At 27.6% G+C, this 26,338-nt stretch overlaps 1 protein-coding gene across 12 annotated transcripts in view; it reads right to left on the bottom strand.

The window, feature by feature from the left end:
* The window catches only part of LOC100161216 (LIM domain protein), a 42,779-nt gene extending 17,841 nt beyond the window's left edge, over nt 1–24,938 (bottom strand). For 5 of the 12 annotated variants that reach the window (XR_511062.2, XR_511061.2, XM_001947468.5 and 2 more), the window contains exons 1-4: nt 24,626–24,938; nt 3,778–4,525; nt 1,340–1,486; nt 660–758 (exon numbers count right to left, since the gene is read on the bottom strand). Coding sequence is in view for 10 of the 12 variants with exons in the window: in XM_001947468.5 (XP_001947503.2) it covers nt 660–758; nt 1,340–1,486; nt 3,778–4,497 (966 nt within the window). In the remaining 2 variants the exon portion in view is untranslated. The remainder of the gene's footprint in view (nt 1–659; nt 759–1,339; nt 1,487–3,777; nt 4,526–24,625) is intronic. The other 7 variants (XM_008188467.3, XM_008188470.3, XM_008188472.2 and 4 more) reach the window with 4 other exon arrangements.
* Nucleotides 24,939–26,338: the final 1,400 nt, after the last annotated feature.

Below are 26,338 nucleotides of genomic sequence, written 5' to 3'. Positions count from 1 at the left end.
TTTTATAAATATTTTACCCGATTTCCACACTTTTTAGAAAATATTTTAGGTTTTAATAACAAATAATCTTAATCTTAAAGCTGTAAAAATTATAATATTTTGAATAAAAATAGCATAATATCCCTCCATGTTCTAATTTGTAGATAGTAGGTATATAAGTATTAACTACATTGCAATGTGTTATGAAATTTTCTAAACCAAGTAATATTTTAAAATATAAATTTATAAGAAATTATTTTGTTTCTTCAGTTAGTATGTTAGCATGTACATACTTGTAAATCATATATATTTTACATATAAAATGAAAATGTTTCTCCTGTATTATGCAAACGGTATTTTCTAATGAAACGTTACTCAAGAATCTTTGCTACCGATGTACCTATCTGATACTAACTACTTCAAAACTAATTTCATGACAGAATACTATAGATACAAAAGAAAATATATGAGAAATCCAAGGTCAACATCCAATTAATTCTTGGACAATGTAAATGCTTGCACCCAAATGGACTATTGTAAACGAAAAAATAATCTCATTGTACTGTTACAGTTACTAATTGAGAAACAAATATCTATGAACTTGGAGGCTTAACTCAAGAAACCACCATAATATAATATTTATTACTAATTTTAGTAAAACGATAATTTCCAATACTTACGAGGTCTCGAACGCATACGTTAGATAAGTCATCTTCCTCGACAATATAGTCGTCGTATTGACCATTTCTCATTTCATTTGTCAAATGACCATTTAAATTCTACAAAAGCCACATATTATAGGCAAAACTTAACACTAATAAATCTATATAAAAGCAGATATGACGTAGGAAATAGCATATAGAGCATTTTTGCAGGATAACATATTCTATTGGAAAGCATAAGTAATAGAAAAATTGCCATTAGACTAATTAGCAATTATAAAAGATATTCACAAGTTAGAATTATACGACTTTTTCTTTTGCAAAATCACAAACATTGGTAGTAAAATTAATTTGTCCAACAAGAAACAACAATTTAAAAACCAAGGACAGCATTAATTACGCTCGTTGAATAAAAATAAAAAGCTTCAAATTAATACCAAAAACAAACTTTGAACTAAAATGTGATTCACGCGTTGTTAATTAAATGCAATACAAACAAACTTTAAAACAATATATGTGAGCTCAAAAAATAGGTTATATTTTTACCTTGTAGAAGTAGACTTCTAAGTATAAGAACAATAATTGATGTTTCACAGCAAGGGAATGTTATTAATATTATACTTACTACTCAGTATACATTTTAAAGGAGATAAAATAAATATATAGCGGATAAACTTAGAATTTTCGTAAAAACTTACAACAGATATATTTTCTTTTTCGTCAGATTTTTTCGACTTTTTGGTCTTTTTGGTCTTGACAACCGTGGTAGACGCCTCACCACCGGCTGCAGACGACTTTTTCTTTACTGTTCTGCGTTCAGTCGTCGTTTCCGAAACTACCTCGGTCTGCCAAAATACAATCAAACATTAAATAACTATTACTTCCTGTGAGTTTTAGAAACAAAAATGGATTGAAGACGGCTATACATATTCTACTACAAGAAGATAATATAATTTCCAGTCAATTGTTGCCCCCGGTACAATGGTATAATGGACAATAGGGGAAGAACACCGTGACGGCAACCCGATAGCAATGTGTGGACTTGAAATACATCATGTCGTATGTTTCTAGTCAAATCCCCACTTAGTGTTTACGTATGTCTGTATGAGATACAATCCACTAGTGTTTTTTTATTATTATTTTCAAGTAATACTAATATATCGTGTATTTTGTGGTGTCTATCTTAGTATCTATCTAAGTAAATTAATTTACATAAATATTTAAATATATTATAGTTTTCTAATTATACTCGAGTTAATAGGTAATCATTGTTAAAATATAAAATAATAATACCTTCACCATAATTTGACATCCATACATTATATTACATTAAATTTAAAAAAAAAAAACTAAGGAAGACCAATATAAATCTGATAATAATCCAAGCTGAGTAATTTCCTAAAAATGTCTACGAACATAGATAATTTTAACCACAGCTCAGCTCATAAAATATATTTTACAACAAATTATTGCAACAGTATTTTAATTTTGAAATTTATTTTTAAACTATGATAAATATTATTTATTTATTTTTATATTTATCTGCTTACAGTTTAATTTAAGAAATATTAATAATACGAGTTATACTTTATAACATAACATATTAACCGAACTAACATGTTATGTATGCCTTATTAATTATTAGTTATTACTTAATACCTTATATACTTAAATATGTATATTGTATAAATTCAAAAGTTATACAGAAATCATGATATTGTACCTATAAATATATTTATATTATGTAACCATAAAAGCCCAAATACCAAACAAAAGCTAGGGTTATATTTTTATTTAATTTTATGAATATTACGTATGATGCTATTATTAAACTTAAAGAAAAGAAGGTTTTCCGTGTTTGGCGGTCAGTTTTTTACGATATTTTAAATATTGAGCGAGTTATGAGCATTATTAAACAATACATACTCAAAACTCCCTAATTTTTTTTAAAAATATAAAAATAGAACAAACACAAAAAATGTTCTTACCTTTAAGTTTGATTAAGATAAAACTCACTGTAATATTAATGCTAACAATACAAAATTTATTCTACTGAATGCATTTTTTTAAGACAGGGACACAACTTACAGGTGTTTTCATAATCGACGACTTAGATCACTAGATCTTCAACGAACAAAATTTTTTAAGTATTAAAAAATGTAACTAAAAATTATATATCGATAAAACATTGCTTTAATTATCAGACATATAATCTTTTTCTACATAGGTATACTATTAAAATATACAATGTTGGTACTAAAATGGAATATAGTAGAATCCCGGAGAACAAATGTTTTAGCTTCAGCTATGTTTTTGAGTAGGGGTCAGGGTCTTACACTCATATATATTACATACAAATAACAAATGTAATTTTATAAAAGCAAAAAACAATTTTGATTAGAAGAGGCTAACAAAGAGCTGGGAAATGAGTATGAGAACATAGTAAATTCAAACAATATTTAGCAAGACCATATTTCCGGTATCATGAACAATTTTTCACGGTAGGTCGGTAAGGTTTCAGGTATTCGATGTGCATAAACAACATCATGTTTGGACTAGTATTAAATAGGATCAAAATATACCCATCACTTATAATTTCAAAATAATATACATACCATACCCTATGAAACTTAAAATAGTACATAAAATGAATTAATTTAAAACAAAACTACGTAATGTTTTGATTAAAATTGGTTTTAAATGTAACTTCAAGTAAACACACTTTAAATATCAATAAATTAAAACAAGATATTTTTAACTAAATAATTTTCAAAAATATAGATTACTGAAATGTATTTGGGATTTCGTATGGATACATACACAAAATACTGTTTAATAATGTAAAACCATTATACATGGCCCTGCGTACAGAACATGTCATCAGTATAGGAATTGTGGTTGATTACACGTCAGTCGTCACACACTAATGAATTATGAATCGAACGAAATCATTTTATTTCGTAGCCTATTTTTACATTAGGTACGTCCACAAAAGTATAGTGTTATATGTTGATAATGTTAAAATAAAAATAAAACAGTACATTTAAATGTAGTTTAAAAGTATGTATAGGTATAGCAATCAAAACTATATATTTTAACGTTAAAAGTATTAAATATTAATCAAACAAAAACTCACAACACAGTTAGTTATGGCTGGTGTATTAATATCAAAACACTCTTGGTTAATACTAGCAGCACTGATGTCAATGGCCGGCTTTTCTTCATAACCGTTTGATTCAGTTTTTTTAATTTCTGATCCCACAATCTCATCAACCGTGGTCCAAGTATCAAATACCAATTCAGTTACATTATCTGCCTCGTCAACCGGTAGGGGTCTAGAAAAAATACGAGGTTCTTCTAATTCTGCACGATCCTGGTCCACAAGCTCCCTCGTTACACCATCTTCTTCGAATCCACTACTCATAGTATCAGATAATGGACCATCATTATCAATAACTTGTTCCAATATCAAAACGACTTCAGAACTGAGACCCGTATCATCACTAGTCTCTTCTGTATGTTGTTTTTCTGTCAACAGAAAAAGCTCGCTCGTATCTTTTTGGACTTGGTATTCGTTCGATTTTAAGGACTTGAGGTCTACGTATTCTACGTCATTGGACTGTCTAACACTGTCACTATGAATTGATTCTGCAGTTAGCATTATGTCTACACTATATTTAACACGATTGGCTGGAGTTTCACTTTCATTAAAACGTTTGGACAGTTCATTGTCGATGACGTTCTGCAACGAATCATCTTTGTCGTCTGAATCATCAGCTTTGTTAGTTTGCTCAACTGTGTTATTGGAATTTTCTGGTGCATTATCATATGTACTTACGTTATTGACACCCGCCATATGCAACGGTGACGGTACTGACGTTTTTCTGAAAAAAATGTAATAACAATTCAAATGACACAATTATATTTCAAAAATATTATAATTAACTAAACAACCATTACCTACTACGTAGTTATTGTTTCATTAAAAAAACATCGTAATACATACTATTATAGGGAAATAATAAATAACAACCAATTTAGGGACCTACATTGAGATTATTATTATATTTTATTTCTTATTTTATGTAGTCTAAACTACCCTACTGAAAGCTACAACCATTAATCCCACTATTAATGGGTTGATAAATAATTTAGTTTTGTTAAGTACTTATATAATATATTATATAACTAGTTCTGATTTGCTTAAATTGAAATTGTAATTTGTTGTACATTTTGTACAGTAGGTATACACTATATACACACATATTGGTACAATAAGTATAAATGAAAACCTATAAACGATAATAATACTTATTATTAATATTATTCCAAACCATAATGCAAATCGTATAATTTTATCCATTAACAACTAAAAGCCGTTGACATAAAAGTGATATATTTGAAATAGTATAGTAGTATAAAATTATTCTTATAGGGTTTACGTCTTACGACCAACAGAACCCTAGTATAGGGGAAACTGGTTATTATCGTTATCGGTATAACCATATAGAACAATATAACGCATTTAAGTCATCACTTCGACTGTATATAGACAAGTTGAAAAACTGGCTAAACAACTCGTAAGATGAAGGAAGGTTAGTGTCTAATTTTAAAGAAAGTGTCGACCAGAAAATCATTTAAAACACTTCGTTTTATATTTAAACCACGGTACCGTATAGTCTACCGTGGTTTAAACAAATGCGCGTCCTAATAATATATACTAAGCTTTTAAGACAATACATAATATCATACAATTCTCACCCATATTACGTAAAGTAACGCCGAACAGCAATATAATATATTTTTTACGATTTTTCAATTGTAGGTAGGTAAGTGAAATAATAAAAATTATGTATACTGCTTCAGGGATATTATTTAGGTACCTACCTATTATTTAATAACATGAAATACGTACACAATGACAAGTTATTTTGTGGGAGTGGTGAGTTACACTGTATTTTGTATTCTAACTAGAGAAGCTACCATAAAAGTCAAACCACAAATAACATAATCTATAGTTGAATTTTACATTTAATTTATGTTTATATATACCTATCTATACAAAAAAAGTATTAATAAATTAATACACCACATTCATAAATTTAAATTATGAAAAATAACTTTTATGAACTTACAAATAATAATAATATTATTGTAGACTAATAAGTTAATAACTAATAACTAATTAATCAAGCAGAGCTTAATACTACAGCAGCTGCAACGCACCTTTATAGTTTATACGTCATGCTATATTGCTATATTATAAGTGTATGGCCAATTTATTCAAATTAAATCAACTTTGTAGGTACCTAATTAGTTGCCGCGTTAAATGCGTAATGCTATACGGTTTAATTAAAACAATTTCATACTTAAATAAGTTTTTCCACTAATTAATAATTATATTATTGATCTACCAATGACTTATTATGTTGCCATGCATGCCTATACGAAGACGCCCGGGTTTGATGCCTTGCGGCTACATGGACGCTCAAGAGCCGCGGTCGCAGAAGTTAACGGTTTGACCTGGCGTCCGATCAGCAGCGTTTTATCTAAGGATCACGAGCACCGAATCCTAAGATTCGTAAATTTTTCTGGTCGGGACTGCAGTTATCTCAGAGTTGGATTCCCGTTTCCCCACGAGGTATTTTGGTATTTATTTATCCACCATCATAGCGCCGATCCCATAGTCACCACGTTAGAAATAAGAAGCACCTCAACTCCGGCGGGCACCGCAGGTTAGCCAGGCAAGTCCTACCAAACTGCGATGGGCACTCCACTTCCCATGGTACTGACTAGGATTTTATTACTAGTTGACGTCAGTGCAGGGTCAGTCCGAGATTTAGTCCCTCTGCAAGCGAGCTCTGCCATTATTTTAGTTCCCAGACCGGGTTGGTCATCGGTGATTCGGGGTGGATAAAGTCTTGAAATTCCACGGGTTTCACCACTTTTCGTGTACTAGTTTAAACAAACTACCGTAAGCAAAGTCGAACTAGTAATCGACGGTCCCGAATATTCGTGAACCAACTTCTCCTGACTGCCCTAGCCATAGTTTGTCCCTGGTGCCCCTTTAGGACGGAAGACACAGGGTCATCTTCCGGCTCGTACCTGTTAAATCTTACGGCGCCCGAGGACAGCCGCGGAAACAAGGAAACGAGTGATAGTTTCTACGGTCAACTTCCGAAAAGTGTGGAGTCTGCCCGATTGAAAGTTAGCGACCAAGCCCGAAGGCACGGCCGGACGGCATTGCCACGGCAAGATGGACTTTTGTCGACCCCGCATGCATACCTACAGTATACCCCGTTAATACCTTGTTGTCAAGCTAAAATCGATTATTAGATTTTTGGACATTTTTCGAAGTAGTCACTTACTCAATATTAAATGTAAATATTCGATTCAATTAATTATTTTTAAAAAAAAATAATAATAATAAGCCATTATCAGTATTAGTTTGAGAAAAATAATATACCTAATTGGCCGTAACGAATTAGTAATGGTTACAGTATTTATAGATCACATTTTTTTTTTTATAAAACTATTGTACGAATATTTCACGAGCGTAAACTCTATAGGTTTGAACTACTTCTTAACATATTTAATTTAATTAACTATTTAGCCAACAAATTGTACCAATAAGTACCTAATAACATTCAATATATAAATAATTCATAATTAAATAAACACATAATACATTATATAATTATGTAAATTATTGAATATATACTGGTATATACAAGAATTTGTATTTTTGAGGACAAAGACTTTAAAGTTTAAATTAATACGCGAATAACCAAACTAACATATTTTAAATTTCTAAATTTCTAAATGTTACAGCATATTTAACTTATTAAAAATAATGATTTAAATACAATAATAATATTACAATTATTATTTGAATTACAGATAGCCCAAAACTATTTTAATATAATGGGGGCCATAATGGGTATAGTTATTCTTAAAAAGAATTTGTATGTTTATAAGTCAATACAAAATAATAATTGTAGACTGTCATAATTCTACCATATTGGTATTATTTATATGTTATTTATATATGATCAATAAATTGTATCCATCACACTGTTGAAGGATTAAGGACACTTCATAAAAGTTCAATGACCCCTGACAGAATAATCCACAAGCATCACATGGTCCATTGCCAGTTTCTAGACATGTGGAAGCTTTATTATTAAAATAACACGAATGTAGCAATAATTAGAAATGAAATGGAATGGCAAGTATTATAGAACCTGGTAAAACTATATAACAAAATGTAATATTGTCACTTCGCTAACATGGAAAATAATTAAGTTATCGAGATGCCTTTAAAGATCGGAAATCTAGTCTGAATGTGCTTTGAAAAGTTCAATAGAACATACAAAGTTTATGATAACAATAGTAAATTTAAGCGCAATGAAAAGCTAAACACGATTATTTTCAAAGAACGTTCAAAATCTTTTTTTTAACGTGATAAATTATGTAAACTCATTTTTAAATTGTTCAACAGAACATCTAATATTTTGCACCGGAGTAAAATGTCTTATACTCACGATATCTATATCCTGCCTGCATATTTATTAAAAAAGTAAAATAAAATTAGTATAAGAAATTGATACTTTTAAAATGAAGCAATATAATATTATTAAATACTATCTACACGGTGGATTAATTTATACACAGTATTTATTTTTTTTTATCAAAAATGATCAACCAAAAAACATTTGAAGCATATAATATATAATTATTATAATCACTAAAGTAGGTATATAATAAAATATTCAAAAGTTGAAGTCATTTAGTTTTAAGTACAACAATCCATGGGCGTAACTAAAAGTAGAAGACATTGACTTTACTATAGGTAGTTATAGAACTGGATCAATGATACTATAAAAGTATAAAACATTTACCACACGTCATGCAAATTGACTATTGTTTACTCGTATGGGTATATAAAAATACATTAAATTTCACTTTAATTAAAATAAAATATGTACCTACCATTAAAAATATTAATATTACTACAACTGTATTAAACAATACAGTGAGGTACTATACAAAAACTATTTTCAGTTTAGTGATACTATAAAACTTGTTTATTGTTAGGTATAATTTAAAATGTTTTTATTAAGTTATTTTAAATAACTAAAGTGAAACTTCCATTTTACGAAGTTTCGTGAGCAAAAAAAAATAGTATTATAGAGACATTCGTTAAATAGAATTAAATAAATTTGATTCTAATTTGGTTTGTTTTTCAAAAATATTTTGTTAAGAGGACGTAACACTGGCATTGGTTGTCTCCGTCTTACAAGTGCGTAACTTAATACAAATTTACGTTCAGCAGATTACGTTTGATTCCGGTAGTTTAACAATAAGAGTGAATCGACCTGCGATGATATAAGCACATTATCTGTGTTTGTATGTGGTTTTTTTTATGATTTATTTTTTGGTAATTTTTGGCAAGTTTTGCGCATTTAATATAGCATAAATTAACTCACTTAAAAACTGAATTATCATAAATAACCCATATACCAACACAGATGTTCTTACCATCAAGTTTCATAATAAGTCAATTCACTCTAATTTTTAAAACAATGAAGCTAAACGTGACATTCTGAGCATACATTTGGTATATATTACGCACTTGTAAGACGGAGACAATAAATTCCCGTGTTACGTTATCTTAAACAGAAAATGTTGGAAGTTCGTTATATAGAAGTTTCACTATTTTACCTATTCAAGTTTTCCAGACTATAAAATATGATATCAGTAAACTAAAAAAAAAGTTGAATTAAAGACAAAGTATGTACAAGTATTTATGGACCTATCAAATACTTGATAGAGTAAACACAAATTAATTAATTGTGTGAGAAATACAAATAAACAATACAATTTTTTTTTAAATTAATATTTGATAATTTAGCTTTTTTAATTAAAGATAACCCTCTGCATCAATGCCATTTTTTGTACATGCTTAGAATTTATAAAATAATATTAATAACGGTAATTATATTAGTTTATCCAATCATAACTGCTGAAGAAAGGCAAATATGATTGGTGTTGAAATATCTGATTTAAAAATTAGCTTTATTATTTTCATACGGCTCTCTCGAACATAATATAGTGTTGTGATATATTTAAAACTAAAACTATACAATAATTATTAAGTAATATAGAAAGCTATTTTTATTTGTTACATACTAAAACAATTTGACAATTTAATATTTTTTTTAATGTACTCTGAGCAACCAATTAATCAATACTAAGATACCATATTTCAACATAAAACATATGCGAATTTCGATTTGAAAATACAGGATTTATATTCTATCTACATAATCAACAGGATGTAACGTACACAATGAGATCACATTATCTGTGACGATTGAATCTATGACTGGAAATAATAGTATAAAACCAAATCCTTAGAAAAAAATAGAATTTAATATAGTACATAGAGTCAAAATAACAAGCGCCAATGTATCAAGTTCACTAACCTACAGAGCAATTTAGCCTCGTGAGAAATATTTCCACCACCGTCATCTTGTTAACAATAGAAAAAAGTTATAAGACACAATATACTGGTAATTAAACATATTACTTTTTATTTTAAAATTATTAAATTAATAATTAACAACTTTCAAGTCTTTCAAGCACAATTTTTTCTTTAATATTTTACACGAACAGTAGACAAAAATATAGAGAGAAAAAAATATAGGATTCGATTGATATCATCCGATTAACATAAAAATTGCTCAATACAATATTATTTTATTAGTCCGGAACCTATACCTACTTGCGTACAATAATAATTGTACTAGGCGTTTTATGCATGAACATACAGGCCAAGAATCTGAGACATGGAACATTTTCTTTATGTAATTCTCTACCAAAGATATTTTCGTTTTGGCACTGCCGACAACATTCTTGTACTTTTATATGTGTACATTCAAATGAACGACGAAAGAAGCTGATACGATGCACACGTGAATGTGTGCATACGCATAAATAGAGATTAATTTTTATGCTTTCTGATTCAATAGTTAGTAATTACGTTATTATAAACGTATAGAAATAATTTTTTATGTAACTATACTTAACATATTTTATTTATTTTTATATTCAACAAAAATAGTGCTACTTCTAAATAACATTTAAAAATGATAATTTAAATACATAATTCCCAACTAACTGAAGGAACGAAACCTATAAAATACACACACATTTAGGGCAGCTCTTTTGTGGTATCGAATTTCTTGGTAAAGAACGTGATTTTTAGAATAAACATGCTTCTACATGGGAGTCGTACAGTATTACAGTGTAAGGGACCCTACACAAACGTAGACTACACACAATATGTTTTCAAGATATTATACCTTAATATTTCCCTCAGAAAGGAATGTCAACAATATATTAGCACATTATAATAAGTATATGTATACAACATTTCTGACACAGTTAAGAAAAAATTGTAATACCTAGTCAATAGCTACTACAAAATTACAACAATGTTATCCGTAACATATTTTATAATAATTTATTATCCTCTGTTCAGCGTTTATAGGAAAAAGTATGATAGTACATGCATAGTTCTTACCCGAAATACACTATCGTGAGCAATTAGGGTTGTGATAGCCTGTGGGAATGTGTACAACCTACTATGCACTCAGCTCTCGTATTAAACGTAAATATTATTATTACAACAAAATATTAATTCAATAATAGCTAGATTGCTAGAATATCAAAGATATTTATTTAATCAATTTGGAATAATAATGTCTATAAAATACACATATAAGGTTGTGCTGGTCTAAATATCTTATAATTATTATATCACATGTTCGTCCCTAACTTTTTGATGACACGCATGCTATTAATGAAGTAGTCAGATTTTTCACTGTGGGAGAGGTTACAATAAAATTAATATAAATGCATAAGACAAATATTTAATTGACTCATTTTTTAATTTAAATTTAAATATGTTTTTAAATACCTAACTGATGTAATACTATGAATAGTAGTTATAAATTATTGTACCTACCTACTTCACATACAATATTAAATGACAGATAGGTCAACTATATTTAACAATACAATAAAATAGTCAACATTGTAATAAGATAGAAGATAAGCCCAAAATTGCTAAATAAATGTTTATCCATATTGTTATACGATTACAAAAGCATAACAAATACAGTTATTTTCAGTATACACATTACACAACAATAACATTTTTTTTTATTAAATTCTTATTTGAAATAACTAATAGGTAAGTAATATTATATAGGTACAACGAAATGCTCCATAAGTATATATGCGTTAATATAGTATATGGTACAGAAATTAAGGTTAATTAAAGGAGCAACCCATTAGTCACACTTAACTCGATAAAAAAATAACATTATTAATTTATTTCCTATTACTGTGCACTAAGGCGATGACTCTATGGGTCAATAAACAATAAAAACTAAAATTATAATTTTTATTAATAGATAAAATTTAATTAACACTGTCAATTTATATAATTTATAATATTATATGTACCTATTACTTATAAGCTCATGTATAATTCTGAAATACTAAATTGTCAATACTTTAATTGGGTGTTAAATCCAAAGCAAGTCCCAATAATAAAAACGCATAACGTCATCAGCATAATAATATGCAAAACAGATATTCTTAGGAAAAAAATAAAAAAATAATACTAGATGAGTACCTACCTAATATTAATTATGTAATATATTAAATTAGAATATTTAAAATAAATACAATTTAACTGAGTAATAATTAGAATCAACAGTACCTACTAAAAAGAATCCAAATTATAACTGTTTAAAATTAGTTAGTAAACTATAATTTATTATTATATTGGTACATTTAATTTTAATATAGAAAAACATATAACTTCACATGCTCATAAAAAAGTTAACTAAAGTAATATTAAAAGATCAATGGGCGTGAAAATTTTTAAAAATGTAGGTAATTTGAATGCTGTCAAAACCAATTTTTTTTAACTTAAACCGTTAAGTTGGCAAACTTCAATATTAGTTATTTTAATCTTATTTAACAGAAGTAGCCAAGTACTATATTATGGAACTTTCCTGGGACAATATTTAAATCTTAAATTTCATTATTACTTAACATTTTGTTTGTGACCAATTATGTGTTTATTATCATTCTTAGAGTAGAAATATTGAGAAGAATAATATGCGATTTATAGTATGGTCAAGAATTAAATATGTAAGGTTATGTGGATTGATGCCAACCAAGTTTCATGCTTCATTATAAAAATATGTGATGTTTTATTTTTGAGCTCTACTTATAAAATTCTATTAATATAAACCACAAATATTATTTCAAGAAAAGGCCAGTTTATTTATTATATTATTCTTAATATTTTAAATTAAAAATACTTTAAAAAAATATAGGTATATAAGATAAAGCCGCAATACAAATATTATTACCTAATATGTTCAGAATTATTATATAATTTTATATTCCTAAAATAGGTACCTATCGAGTTAAATATTGATGAGCTATTGATGAATAGTCTTTAATAAATAAAAAGTATTACGACTTTAATAAGAAATAACATTGCAAGTACATAATTTAATTATAAATACCTAATTTTTTCTAATCCCAATAATAATAAACTTTTACAACAATACCTGTCATAATCTTGTACACGGCGTGATCATTTAACTATTGTTATTTGTTATAACTTATAACTTATAATATAATATATGTATAACCTAAAATGAATAATGTACATAAGCAATAAGTCGGGCAATAAAATAAGACAATATGCAATCAAATATTCCAATCTACAGCTTAAAGTAATAAACACTATAAAATTAAATTAAATGCATTTTAAATGTTACCAACATTTTTAGTTAGGTACATGCAATTAAATATAACAGTAATAATCTTAGATTCGATAAGTAAATTGATTTGTTAGTCATTACATTAAATATGATTTACTATAATAAAATTTACGTACGTAGGTAAATTGTAATAGTTTTTAAATACCACCTACTAACTAAGAAGTAATAGTTGAATTTACTGCTACGAGCATTAATCAATATGCATTCAGAACCAATTTACTATAGGTAACCCACATATTATTAAGATAATATAAAATATTAATTAAAAATGTTGAAATGTGCTTACAAATTACAATGGTCTTAATAATTGTCTTCTATACACCGAAAATTTATAGCTCTAAAAAAACATCAAAATACGTAATTATTCAGATAATTGTGGTCCAATTTTTAAAATATATTTCCTTATAAATGCATGTTAATATAATATAGTTAAGCACATATGCTTGGTATAATACTTTCAACCTTTCAAAATATAACTTCCGACATAAAGCAATTTTTATAAGATTCCTTGAACTAGCCATGGACTAAAAATCTTTAGACAGCGGATATTAACATTGAACGTTAAGATACAAAATATACTTGTCTTATATTTATATTATACAACAAGAACCAATAAAAACACATAGGTACCTAAGTAATATAAAATATTACTAACAATAAATATATTGCTATATATTGCTTATAAGTTATAACTAATAAATATATCTATTAAAAATAATGGTAATGAAATGTATAAGTTACTTACATTTATTTTACCAGAAAGAAATATTTATTTGTTTATTTCCACGTTTATTTCTCTACATATTATAGAATAAATTGCAGGTGCACCATCATAAAAACAATTTTAATCAAAGTATTAAAAACAAAGTTCTAATAACTACGACTGAGTAATATATATTTACGTAGTGAAAACCTGATACATAAAATTAAATACATATATAACTCATGGCAGGTACTAGGTACGTATAAGAAAATAGATAATTAGATAATGATACGTAAACACTTAAAATATCGTCTGGTAACAGGGATTTTGAGATTTACGATAGTAATTTTTGTTTATAAATAGTTGCTATTGGTTATAGAATAAATAATTAATAGAAATTAGTATTTATTATTTTATTGGTTGCCATTGGTTAATCGAGCAGATCAGGAACAAACATGCATCGAATCGAATTTTTGCACATTGCCTACCAAGGTGGTATACTTTAAGTCGCTCATCGGCGTTGTCCATGACGTAGGCGGAGTGCCTATCAGGGACCAGGGTAGCTGGGTTGCACTTACTGCAGCGAGTTACACCCAAAAGGAGTTGAACTATATCACAATTTGTTTAAGAGTTGTTATTTTTTACGGGAAACGAATTGCGAGGGATCAATTGTCAAAAATAAAATTGTATTTTATTGCCCATTTGTAAGATTAAGTCGTTTTTCAAAGTTTATGTTTTATACTTATCAGAATATAGAATATTAGAATAAGAACCAGAATAAGAATTAAGAAAGTATCTACTTTATTTTAGATTCTGCAGAGTGAAACGATGGATGTATTGATTTTACAGTGATGGAAAGTGAATCTAGTTGGTACTTTGGGGGGTCAAAAGTAAAATTTTTCCAGTAGTTTTCAAAAGAGCCGAAAAAAACAAAAGAAAAATTAAGGAAAAAGGGAATTTTTACGCAAAATCTGTTTTCGAGAAAATTGATTTTGGTTTTTGGTTTAACTTTAAAACAAATGACCGTAGATACATGACATTTTCACTGGTTGTTTATATTTATATTTTCTATACATGATAAAATTTTCAAAAAATTGTGATTTGTTTTAAACTGTTTAGGAACATTTTCAGTTTCCAATATTATTAATTTTTTTTTCTATGAATGTCAATAAAAATTTATTTATTGAGTAAAATTACTTGAAAATTTAATACGAGGCTCCTACTATATTTTTACAATGACATTTGAAAAATATTAAAAATCCTTAGTCACAGTTTTTTTTATTAACATTTAAAGTTCAAAAATTGACAAAATATGTAAAAATCACGAAAATTAGCAAATTATTTTGGGTTAAGAATTAATAAAAATTTTTCTTTTTAAATCTAAGAGTTGAAAATGTAATACAAGATTTCTCATAATATTGTCTACCTTTATCAAAAAAAAATGTCTACAAGAAAGTCAAATTAAATTTTTATGAGTGTTTGAAATTCATATTTTTACAACATTTGATATTCGCTCGATTTCTCATGTGACGATTTTCTTATTTTATTGTAATTAAAAAACGAATGACTGTAGATATTTGAAATTTTCTCTGAAAGTAATATTTTCATTTTCTGTACATCATAAAATGTTGAAAATATTTTGACTCTTTTTGAGTTGTTTACGGACATTCTCAGTTTTCAATTTTTTTTAGTTTTTTTTTTTCTATAAATATCAATAAAATTGTACTTGTTGGTCAGTATAATCATTTTAAGTTCAAATTTAGATGAAATTACATATTAAAAAACCTGGAATAACTATTTTAGTTATTTTGTTGTGATTGTATAATATTATGTGTGGGTACTTGTAACTTCTAAAGTATACTATTATATATCTATGATAGTGTCACGGTTTGTTCTTGATGTATAACGCGTTATAAGTACTTATTGGATATTGTGATATGATTAATTTGGAATTTATTATAGGTCAATTTTTTTAATACCATAGATATGTTATAATATATTATACAGATTCAGTTTCCGCTCAGAATCGTTTTTCTCATACAATGATATTATATCATTGAATTCAAATTTAATACCATCCATTATACAGTGACCCACTTGTAACCCACTATACAGCAGAGCGAACATTCAAAAATCGTATTTTAATAACTATATTTTATACTATAATATGCGTATATTCAAGCTGAAGAATAATTTGGTGTTTAGCTCTTATATACCTAATAGGAGTAACCAATGTGTATAATTGTGCACCACACGTATCACAGCTGGGGTAGTTCCAGAACGATGAACCTGTTTTATAATAGTGTGGGAATTATGAAATACGTATTAGCTCTTTGTAAATTAACGCAAGTACTTACTCCCACACAGCACGTAATAATCACTATTCTTTCAACTAAAAAAATATAATTTAATATTATAATGTATAACACTAAAAGTTAGTTTGAACGGCTCGTGAAATATAATATATATAATAGCTAAATTGTTTTTTTTTCTTTGAAGCAGTGTTTATTTAAACCATTCTGAGTATTTCTTATATTTTCGCGAAAAAATATAATATACCAGATACCTACTAGTCCAGTTTTAATACCACATATGTACCTTTACACGATTGCACAAGTTATTATCTAGATGTAGTGATTATACCGTTATTTTTGTAAAACAGTTCAGAATTTAAGTGCATTTTGATTGGCCAGTTTTGCTTAAATAAAAGACAATATTTTAAATGAGGCACACAAGTTGTCATAAAAAACCAGTTTTGTATAGTACATTTTAGGAATGCAAAAGTAATTTTAAATTACTTTATTCTAAATTATTGGTAGTAATATACTGGTGTAAATTATACTGTAGGTATACATTTTACAATTCAGTCATCATAGACTAATTATTTAGTAAAAATATCAAGTATATTAATAATTAATATACACGATCCATTATGAAATTCGTTGTCATAATAGTTGTGGACATTTTGGTTGTACGAAAATTACGATAAAAATACTAAATGTCGAGGTATTTATTAGATAAGAAGTTAATATGAGAAATTGTAAAATTTTAATAATTTTCCAATTTGAAAATATACGAAGTATAAGTATATAATTTTACGAAACTGTACGTCACTATCTATAATATAATATTATATTATATTATATAGGTACTCATATGTATACACTGTACATAAAATATGATTTATAAAATCATTTAAACTGTATTTACACTAGTCACTATAGACATTAGGTAATAAATTATATATTCATAGAACATAATATTAAAAATACAAATAAAACAAAATAACTTATCTATAGGTACCTATATTATACTGAACCAAAATATGTCAAAATATATTTTTATATTGGTAGGTTGTTATACTATCCGTGTTCTTTTAACGAAATATACCATTTTATTTCCAATTTAATTCCAAAAATAATACACTCGTGGTTCATAATCTATATCTAGTAGTAATGTAATCCAAGTATTAAAATAGCAATATTAAGTATTGTAGTAGCTACTAGCTACATATTGAGTACTAATATACATTCAAGTTTTTATAATTTTTTAATTCTCAAGAATGTTTATAATTTATACATAAATTAACCTAGGTATTCATGGGATCTTCATAAAATAATCTTTACTGTATATTTTGGAACAAGCAAAATAATAAGCTGACTTTGGATTAGCCAAGAAAAAATTATTTTCTACCAACCATATATTTCTATTATCGTGTATACAATTTTAAAAAACAAATAAGTTAATTGTAAGTTTACAAAAATAGTAAACATCTCAACATGAGCTTCTTCATAATATACTAATATTTTAAACGATTAACAAAAAATACAAACCAGGTGACAGCTGAATAGCTGATGGTATAGGAAAATACGAGAAAAATATTTCAATATATTTTAAGTGATCGTAACCAAAGTAATAAGCATGAAATAACGGTAAGAAATAGAGAAACTAAAATAAAATATGTATACTTCTCCATTTGTGTATCTATACAATTTTTATTTTTTTGCAATATTACGCATGTAATGGTTGTAAGTCCAATTTTTAAAGCTAATCGGAAGAATATATTATTATTGTTATAGGTAGCAGAAAGCAGTACTGACTACTGACCTTCAGCTGCATCATAAGCACTAACGGTTAACGTCAACCGAGCGGCACGTCGTATAAGACTATACTATACTCCGAGCTGTACAGTCATACGGACATACAATATTGCAATTGTCTAGATTTTATTCATAAACATTAAATACCATTTATGTTACATATGATATAATATGTAAAATTACGTATTATAACAGTTATAAAGAATCTAAAAATACTAGAAAAAATTAAAAATGAAATACTTTGGTAATACATCCTCGCGTATAATTTTAAATAAATTGGTATCTTCGACAAAATTGACATGAATTATTATTAAAGAAATAAACATAATCGTAAAAACACGTAACATAATAATACACAATGCTAATTGTCTGCTATTAGTTTACAAATATTATACGATTGTCGATAGCAAATGATTGGCATAATCCAGAGCGTAATTTAAAAACCAATTATTTTTTTGACTAAAATTATTATTACAGTACTCGGTTTTCAATTTCTTTAAAAGAAATAAGTAGGTATATTGAATACTTGAAAAAATAGAGTTAACCACCTATACATAGACTATTCAATATAATTGCAGTCATATACCAAGTAGATGTCCAATATGAATATACCATTATACCAACTTAAATACTTTTGAGAAATAATACCTAATTAATAATCTTACACTTTATATAATCTCCGGAAGATAATGAATAATATATTGCAAGTAGAATTTGATTGAAATATACATTAAAGGTATATTAACAAATTACTATAACGGCTAACAAGGCCAGGTACAAAAATCTCTATCGAAGGACACTGATATGGTCATTAAATTTCAAGGAATAAAATAGTATAAAAGAAAAGAACGTCTTTAATAGTAAATTAAGATTGTTAAATATTAATTTTAATTTTTACTAAAATATATTTTTAAAAAAAGCACTATTGTGTAAATCTACAGATACGCAAAGCAATTAATTAATTTAAAACATATTTTGCTAACAAACTTTAAATATTTTAGAAACATAAATTCTACATGTGCGTATTTCAAAATATTTTATGGCTCATGCATTTTACTGTTTTACATCTTTGGCAACACAAAACAATGTGTGCCACGATAACATTTTCAACCAGAAACTCCCGAGTCACAATACTTCACAGGCAAAACCTGCATCGCGAACCGGTTTTTCTTTCATCCTTTCTCGGGGTCAATGTTAGCCGCAGAAGAAACATGAAGAGTAATTTTTTCTCAAACAATGGTAGAACTTATAAATTTGCACTATTCAAATTAACAGATGGTAAGACGTTCAATATAAAATGTATTTATATTTTTAACAGCTCGTGAAATCAAATAAGCAAGTATTTAATTAAAAAAATAAATTATAAATATTTTACTATAATAAAAATCTAATAGGTAAGTACTACACGAGGTACTACAGTAGTATTATGTTTACGGTTATACGTGTTTATGCTCGTGTTTATATGAATATATAATTCTGATCATAATAAAACATTTTTGGATGTTAAAATATAATGTACCTATTTATGTGAATTATTTTATAAGAGTGCCGAGTTATCTAATTTATTAACAGGTTTTATTTTAAATTGTAAGTCATTTTCGAGATGACGTTTTTTTTTTAAAATGAAAAATATTGCGATATTTGAGATAGTTGTTAGGTTATCCCGATTAATATAGTACCTAACAACTAATAAGTACCTAGTGTTAAAACAGTACCTAGTGTTAAAACTTTTGCTTAAAAGACAAGGGCATTGTATAGTATAGTAGGTTTCAAGAAAACCTCGTAATTGAGCAGATCACTGTAATGGATGTATACAATTTGAATCATATAAATAATTGTATACGAAAAGACGAAAATCGATTCTGATCGGTGACGCTACCTCAGCATGTAATTCCTACTTCTAAAGATATTTTATAATTTATTTGATTTATTATCAGTAAAAAGGTCGTTAAAAAGTTATACGGTATAATAATTATTAATTATTGTATCATTATAAATAATAATAATATTATTGGCAATACCAATGAACAGCAATCGCATGGTGTGAATAGTTTTGTGGTACAAATAGATTAAAAGTGATAAAAATCTTTTGAAATTTAGTTTTGTGAATAATAATACCTAACTAGTAACTAATGCAAAAAGTTCAAGTCCCTACGGGCAACAATTAATATTTTTTATACCCATATTAAATTTTCAATTTCACGTATCATTCACAAACAAAAATATTATTCACAAATGTATAAAAACTAAGCAATTTAAAAAAATAATAATAACTGAAAATGCTTTAAATAAAATAATTACTGATATGTTCTAATATTTTAGTAACAAGAATTAAAAAAGAACTGTAAACTGTCAACTGTTACAAATATTACTTATAAACCTAAATTATAATATAACTTACTGTTTTCAATGATATATTTTGTATTAATATTATAGAATATAAGTAGTATAAATTGGTTTTATGTAAAAAGATAACACATTCCTAGTCAACACAATGAAATTGCTATTTAACAATTGAACCAGGTTTAACTATTATAATAATGTACATGAAAGTAATAAACAGTACCTAGACAATGTTATTTCAAACTTGTGAAAGGACTAAACACTAAAGCCATTGTTTTAATTAAATTGGAAGCTTTCTTTTACTCCACAAACAAGATATCTGACAGATGAATTACTCAAACATGTGATACATTTTAATTGCTACTGTTAAAGTAAGGGTAATAAATAATACTCCAGTATGAATATCAGAATATATTAAATTGTTTAAATTATTAAAAATTGTTAGATATTAGTCAAGTTATTAGAATAAAATACATACATATTGTTGAATACATTATGACAACAAATTATTCGATCATAACTAGGTAAGTACCTATCTATTACCTATAGTATATAAATACTTAAAATCATTGATTATTAATACCTATATGGTATTAGTTTGAGTAGGAGGCATATACATACTATTTACAATCAAAACTATGTAATGAGAAAAATTGTTTAGTTTTTTATTTGAATCATTAGAAATTATATAGAAACATACACTGCCAAGTTTATTCACTACTCGACACACCAACACTTTGAATTTATATTAAAAAAAAAAAAATGACTTAATATTTCAATAAAGCATTTTAACTTATAAATCGTAATATCCATACAAATGACGTGCGTCAAAATATAAAACAAAAATTACTATTCTGTTATTTAAAAAAAAAAAACTAATTATGTACAAAAATAGGTATGTAGGTATAAAATGGAAAAAATTATAATTTTTTGCAAAAATGTGGTGTTATAAATAGCCACTTAAAATTAAATATAAGTTTTACTAGGATAATTAATTAACTCATAGATCAAGTACCTATAATATTAATAGAGGTTTGAGAGTTATTTTAATTCAATTTATTTTAGTAACTTAAAATAAACTTGAATGCTATATGAAATAGGTACCTAAAGTAAAATAATTAGATGGGGAATTAGATAAAATAAGTAGTCTATCAAAATCCTTTATCTAAATTTGTCAACTAAACAAAATTATTTTAAATACCTTTTGTATTGAATATCACAAAGAATATTATACTAAAATGTAGTGCCGATTACTAAATAGGTACCTACTTTAGCCTAATATTAAATATATTATCTACTGGCTTCCAGCTACATTTAAATTTATTTAATACATTATTTACAATCGTCAATCGCTTGTAATAAAATGTGGTAGACCTATCACATTTATTGATTGGGAACTCAGTACCTACTCTTGTGGTTAATTCTTCTGTAACATTCTGCCTCAATGATCTTAAAGTTAGTTTGTGTGCACCTCGGTGTGCACTAATGTACCTGTACTAGAAGTCTAGAAAGGTAGTAGCTCGGCAGTAGAAAAATACTTTTTTGTTTAATTTAATAGAATATTTAAAATTCAACAAATTGTTCATGGTGAATAAAATTCTTGTTTCTACCTATTAAAATTATGAAAAAAAACTAAAATACAGACAAATACTAATTGTTGATGACATGAAATTTATGAAAATAATTGTATTGTACATCAAAATGATATAGGTCGGTAGGCATTTATTCTACAGCTTCTTTAATGCATTTTTATTTAAAGTTGTGTAGAATATAGTGTTTCCCAACCTTTTTATTGTGGCAACATACCAAATGAGTATTCCATTTTTTAGCAACACCTAATCCTAAATATATAATTTATATACACAGATGACGTATAGATTAAAAATAAATACTTTATAGTACCTATATAATAGTTAATAGAATAAGTACTTATAAAACATAAGACACAGGTATTGCTGGTTTTTTAACCATTAAACCCATTCTTCTGTTTTACCATAAATATAATTGTGTAAGAGTAACAAATCTTTAAATATTAATAATCATTCTAAAATTAAGATTCTTAATGGCTATTTTATTGTTGATGACCTGAAATCATTCTGTCTATCTCTGGTTTAACCAATTCAGTAGGCTCCCAACTTGTACATCTCGCTGCTTAATGAGATGACTATGTAACGTCTCAGAGATTATATTATGCACACATTGTATCACTGCTACACTATGCTTTGCAACCTATGTATATACCTACTACATATTATATAAAATAAAATATTTTTAATTTTGAGATCTATATGATCTAATTGTTTAAGTTTAAATAGTGTGAGCCAGGGTTTACTAAAATTGTACGGTTACTGGAAAATTATAATATTATAAAATACTGGAACCGAGACTGGAACGTAATAGTACGTCTGGAGTAGCGAATGGTGTAATTATTCTGGATGTAATAGTATGTAGCAGTAAAAGGGTTAATAGATTTAGTTTTAACTAATTCACATAATTGTACAATTTAGAGGTTAGGTACCTAAACTCATATTTTGTAAGTAGGTACCTATTATATTAATAATTGCCAAAAATATTTTTAGTGTTCAAAATAGCACCTGGTTTAAACACAATCCTCTTCCATTTGTTACTGTTATTTGATATATTTTTGCTTGGACTGAAGTGTCAACTGCTATAAAATGGTGCGAACAAAATTTTAAAATAAACAAAATACTGTCATAGACTGGAACAACTATTTGCGGTAAGTACCTCCCTACTTGTTCTCAGTATTGAGGCAAGAAACCAAAGAAAAATGTTTGAAATAAACAAAAGCTTGTTTTCTAAGCGTACAAATAATGCAGGCAGAATACTTCAGCAACAATGGATTTATGGAGGACTATGACGTGAAACTTAAGTTGTCCTGATCCAGGTTCATGATCAAACCATGTATATCAAAAAAAAATTCAAACCAAAAATAGGTATTGAATTAAACATGATTAATTAAACATGATTAATTGTTAATATAAATAAAAATAATGATAATAGGAAAGTGTGAACATTTTAGTAGTCTCAGATAACAGGAGTAGTACCTATGTCATATTATTACATGCACACATTATTAGTATATTATATATAATGTAAGTAAACTATAAAGCTTTACTTAATAACTAAAAAATTTGTTTTTTAAAATTTGAATACCACACATACGTATTAATAATAAACCTATTATCAGCTATACCTATATGTCATATTGTCATGCCTACCTATGTATCAATCATAGTAAAATATGAAAAAAATGCAAATAATAAATACAATAAAATGTCATTTCTGCATAGTAGATAATATACAGAGGTGAATGTAATACTAATATTATTAATATTATTAACAGGTTTTGTTAAAAACATTGTTCAGTTATATATCTAAAATAAATATTGCTCTGCTGACACTCTCCCAACATATGCCCTGCAACTATTATAGAATACCATTTGACAATTGCTAGCGTTGATATTGTACACAATGAAACAATGAAATATATGTACCTATACCTACATACGTCCTACCTATCGTATTACTATGGTTTGTACACGAATATTGAGACGTTTTTACAGAATAATTATAATAGTAAGTAACAATATTAAGTGGATTCCTTGGTATTCGGAAATCCATTTTCGAGAAAATACGCAAAACCATAAGAAGCCAGTAGGGGTACCTACGTTTGAATACATGTCCCAAAGTGTGTACACGTTGAAATATGAAACCGATTTATTTTTAAAACGCTAAGAATGTATACGTTACACATTGTGTTACGTCATTTGTTAAAATTAACCAGACTATTAGCAGACCTTAAGTGTAACTAAATAAAAACGAGTTTTTTTCTAAATATATAAAATACACCGGTCCAAACGCAAACCCGTCGAGTTTATGCGTCAAGATCAAGTATTATCCTATCAAGTAATACCAAGTATATTATATTTTTCGATCACTTACAGTAATACTTCTTTGAAATATTTCAAGTCGGATTTTCAGCAAAACCGACACTCGCCCGCACACTGCACTAGATACAATGTTAGTTTTTTTTTTTATCAACTTCTTGACATTTACGAGTTAATTAATTTTAAAAATATAACAATATATAAATATTGAGAGTCGAATTCACCAATCTAATAGAAGTCGTGTGAAGCGAGAAAAAAACTACGAAAACACCGAACAACACAGTCCGAAAGTAATGACAAGACTAACGAACCGGCCGCGGTCTGGAAACTGCAGCAGAGTGGAATTTACAGTGCAACAGACGGGCAATAAAAGTGATAGCAAATAGCAATATAAAATTCCCTTGTGAGCCAAAAACGAAAGACTACTGAAGCGCAGTGTGACCAGCCTGTACGGTAAAAGAAAAAGTCGATAGACGCGACACCCGTCCGGCAGGTTACAACCACAGACAACTGCCGCTACTGCTACAATGCTCTCTCCGGTGACGGTAACCACCGATTTGTGGCGATAGCGATAACGATAGCACCACAAAATAAATTAAATGGCAGGCGGCACCATCGCGGCATCGCAATATCGCATCGACGGGTAACGGGCAGTGGCGTATTTACGAGGGGGGGTTATGATACTACTTTTAAGTTTTAAGTAGGTATCTATATCTGTTTTCTAAATGTTCTAGCCGTGGTAATTTGTCTGCTTTGATATAGGTACTATACGCCACTAGTCGTTCGTGGCATAAATATCGGAAAATAAAAACATATCTTTATGGTGATATGGTATACTATATTTTTGAATTCTCTGCGAATTATTTTTCATGCATGAGTGTTTATAATAAACCCGATAAATAGTCGGTAAATAAAACAAAATTACCATGAAGACTATAGATTTACCATACTGCATGGGTTTATTTTTACTGACTGAAAACATTGTATTCACCTCTGGGTTACATGTTTTAGATGTTTGTTAAGAGTTTTATCCAAATATTCATGAACTCTTGAAAATATTTTGTACTTTGCCTGTATCAACTGCTATACACCTAAACGATGTTTTTCAAGTTTTTATTGAGTATTAAGTCTTACCTAATAAATAGTATGACAGAAGTAAATATTTTATCAATTTTTCTATCTAATATTGAATATAACTATAAATTAGATAGTAATTATTATATACTTTGTTTATTATAACCGACTTAGACATTTAGGGCCCGTTTTACAATCATAGTTTAAATTTTACCAGGCGAATTCCGCGGTTTAACATTAGTTTAACTATTGTAATACGGACCCTTATAAGATGACGCTACACCGCGGGTGTTGTTTCTGTCTTACACACGCACGACACAGGAAATTGTCGTTCACTATTCTCAATAGTGAACTGATAGTTTTGATATTAGAGTGAATCGACCTATTATCAAAATTTTAGGTAAGAACATTATTTGGGTCTTAGAGTGGGCGATTTTTCGATATTTTCATTTTCGAGAAAAATAAGGGTATGTGAAATAACAAAAATTAAAAATGCTCATATCTCGCTTGAAAATTAAAATATTAAAAAATCGCCCACGCTAAGACCCAGAAAATGTTCTTAACTAAAAGTTTGATAATAGGTAATTTCACCCTATCGCCATCAAAACCAACAGCACACTATTGAGAATAGTGAACGACAATATGGTATGTCGTGCTTGTGTAAGACGGAGACAACACATACGGGTGTAGCGTC

Source organism: Acyrthosiphon pisum, chromosome A1 (genome assembly GCF_005508785.2).
Source record: "Acyrthosiphon pisum isolate AL4f chromosome A1, pea_aphid_22Mar2018_4r6ur, whole genome shotgun sequence".
Classification (NCBI taxonomy): domain Eukaryota; kingdom Metazoa; phylum Arthropoda; class Insecta; order Hemiptera; family Aphididae; genus Acyrthosiphon; species Acyrthosiphon pisum.
The sequence above is the reverse complement of the archived record's forward strand: the minus strand, read 5'-3'. Positions and strand labels throughout refer to the sequence as shown.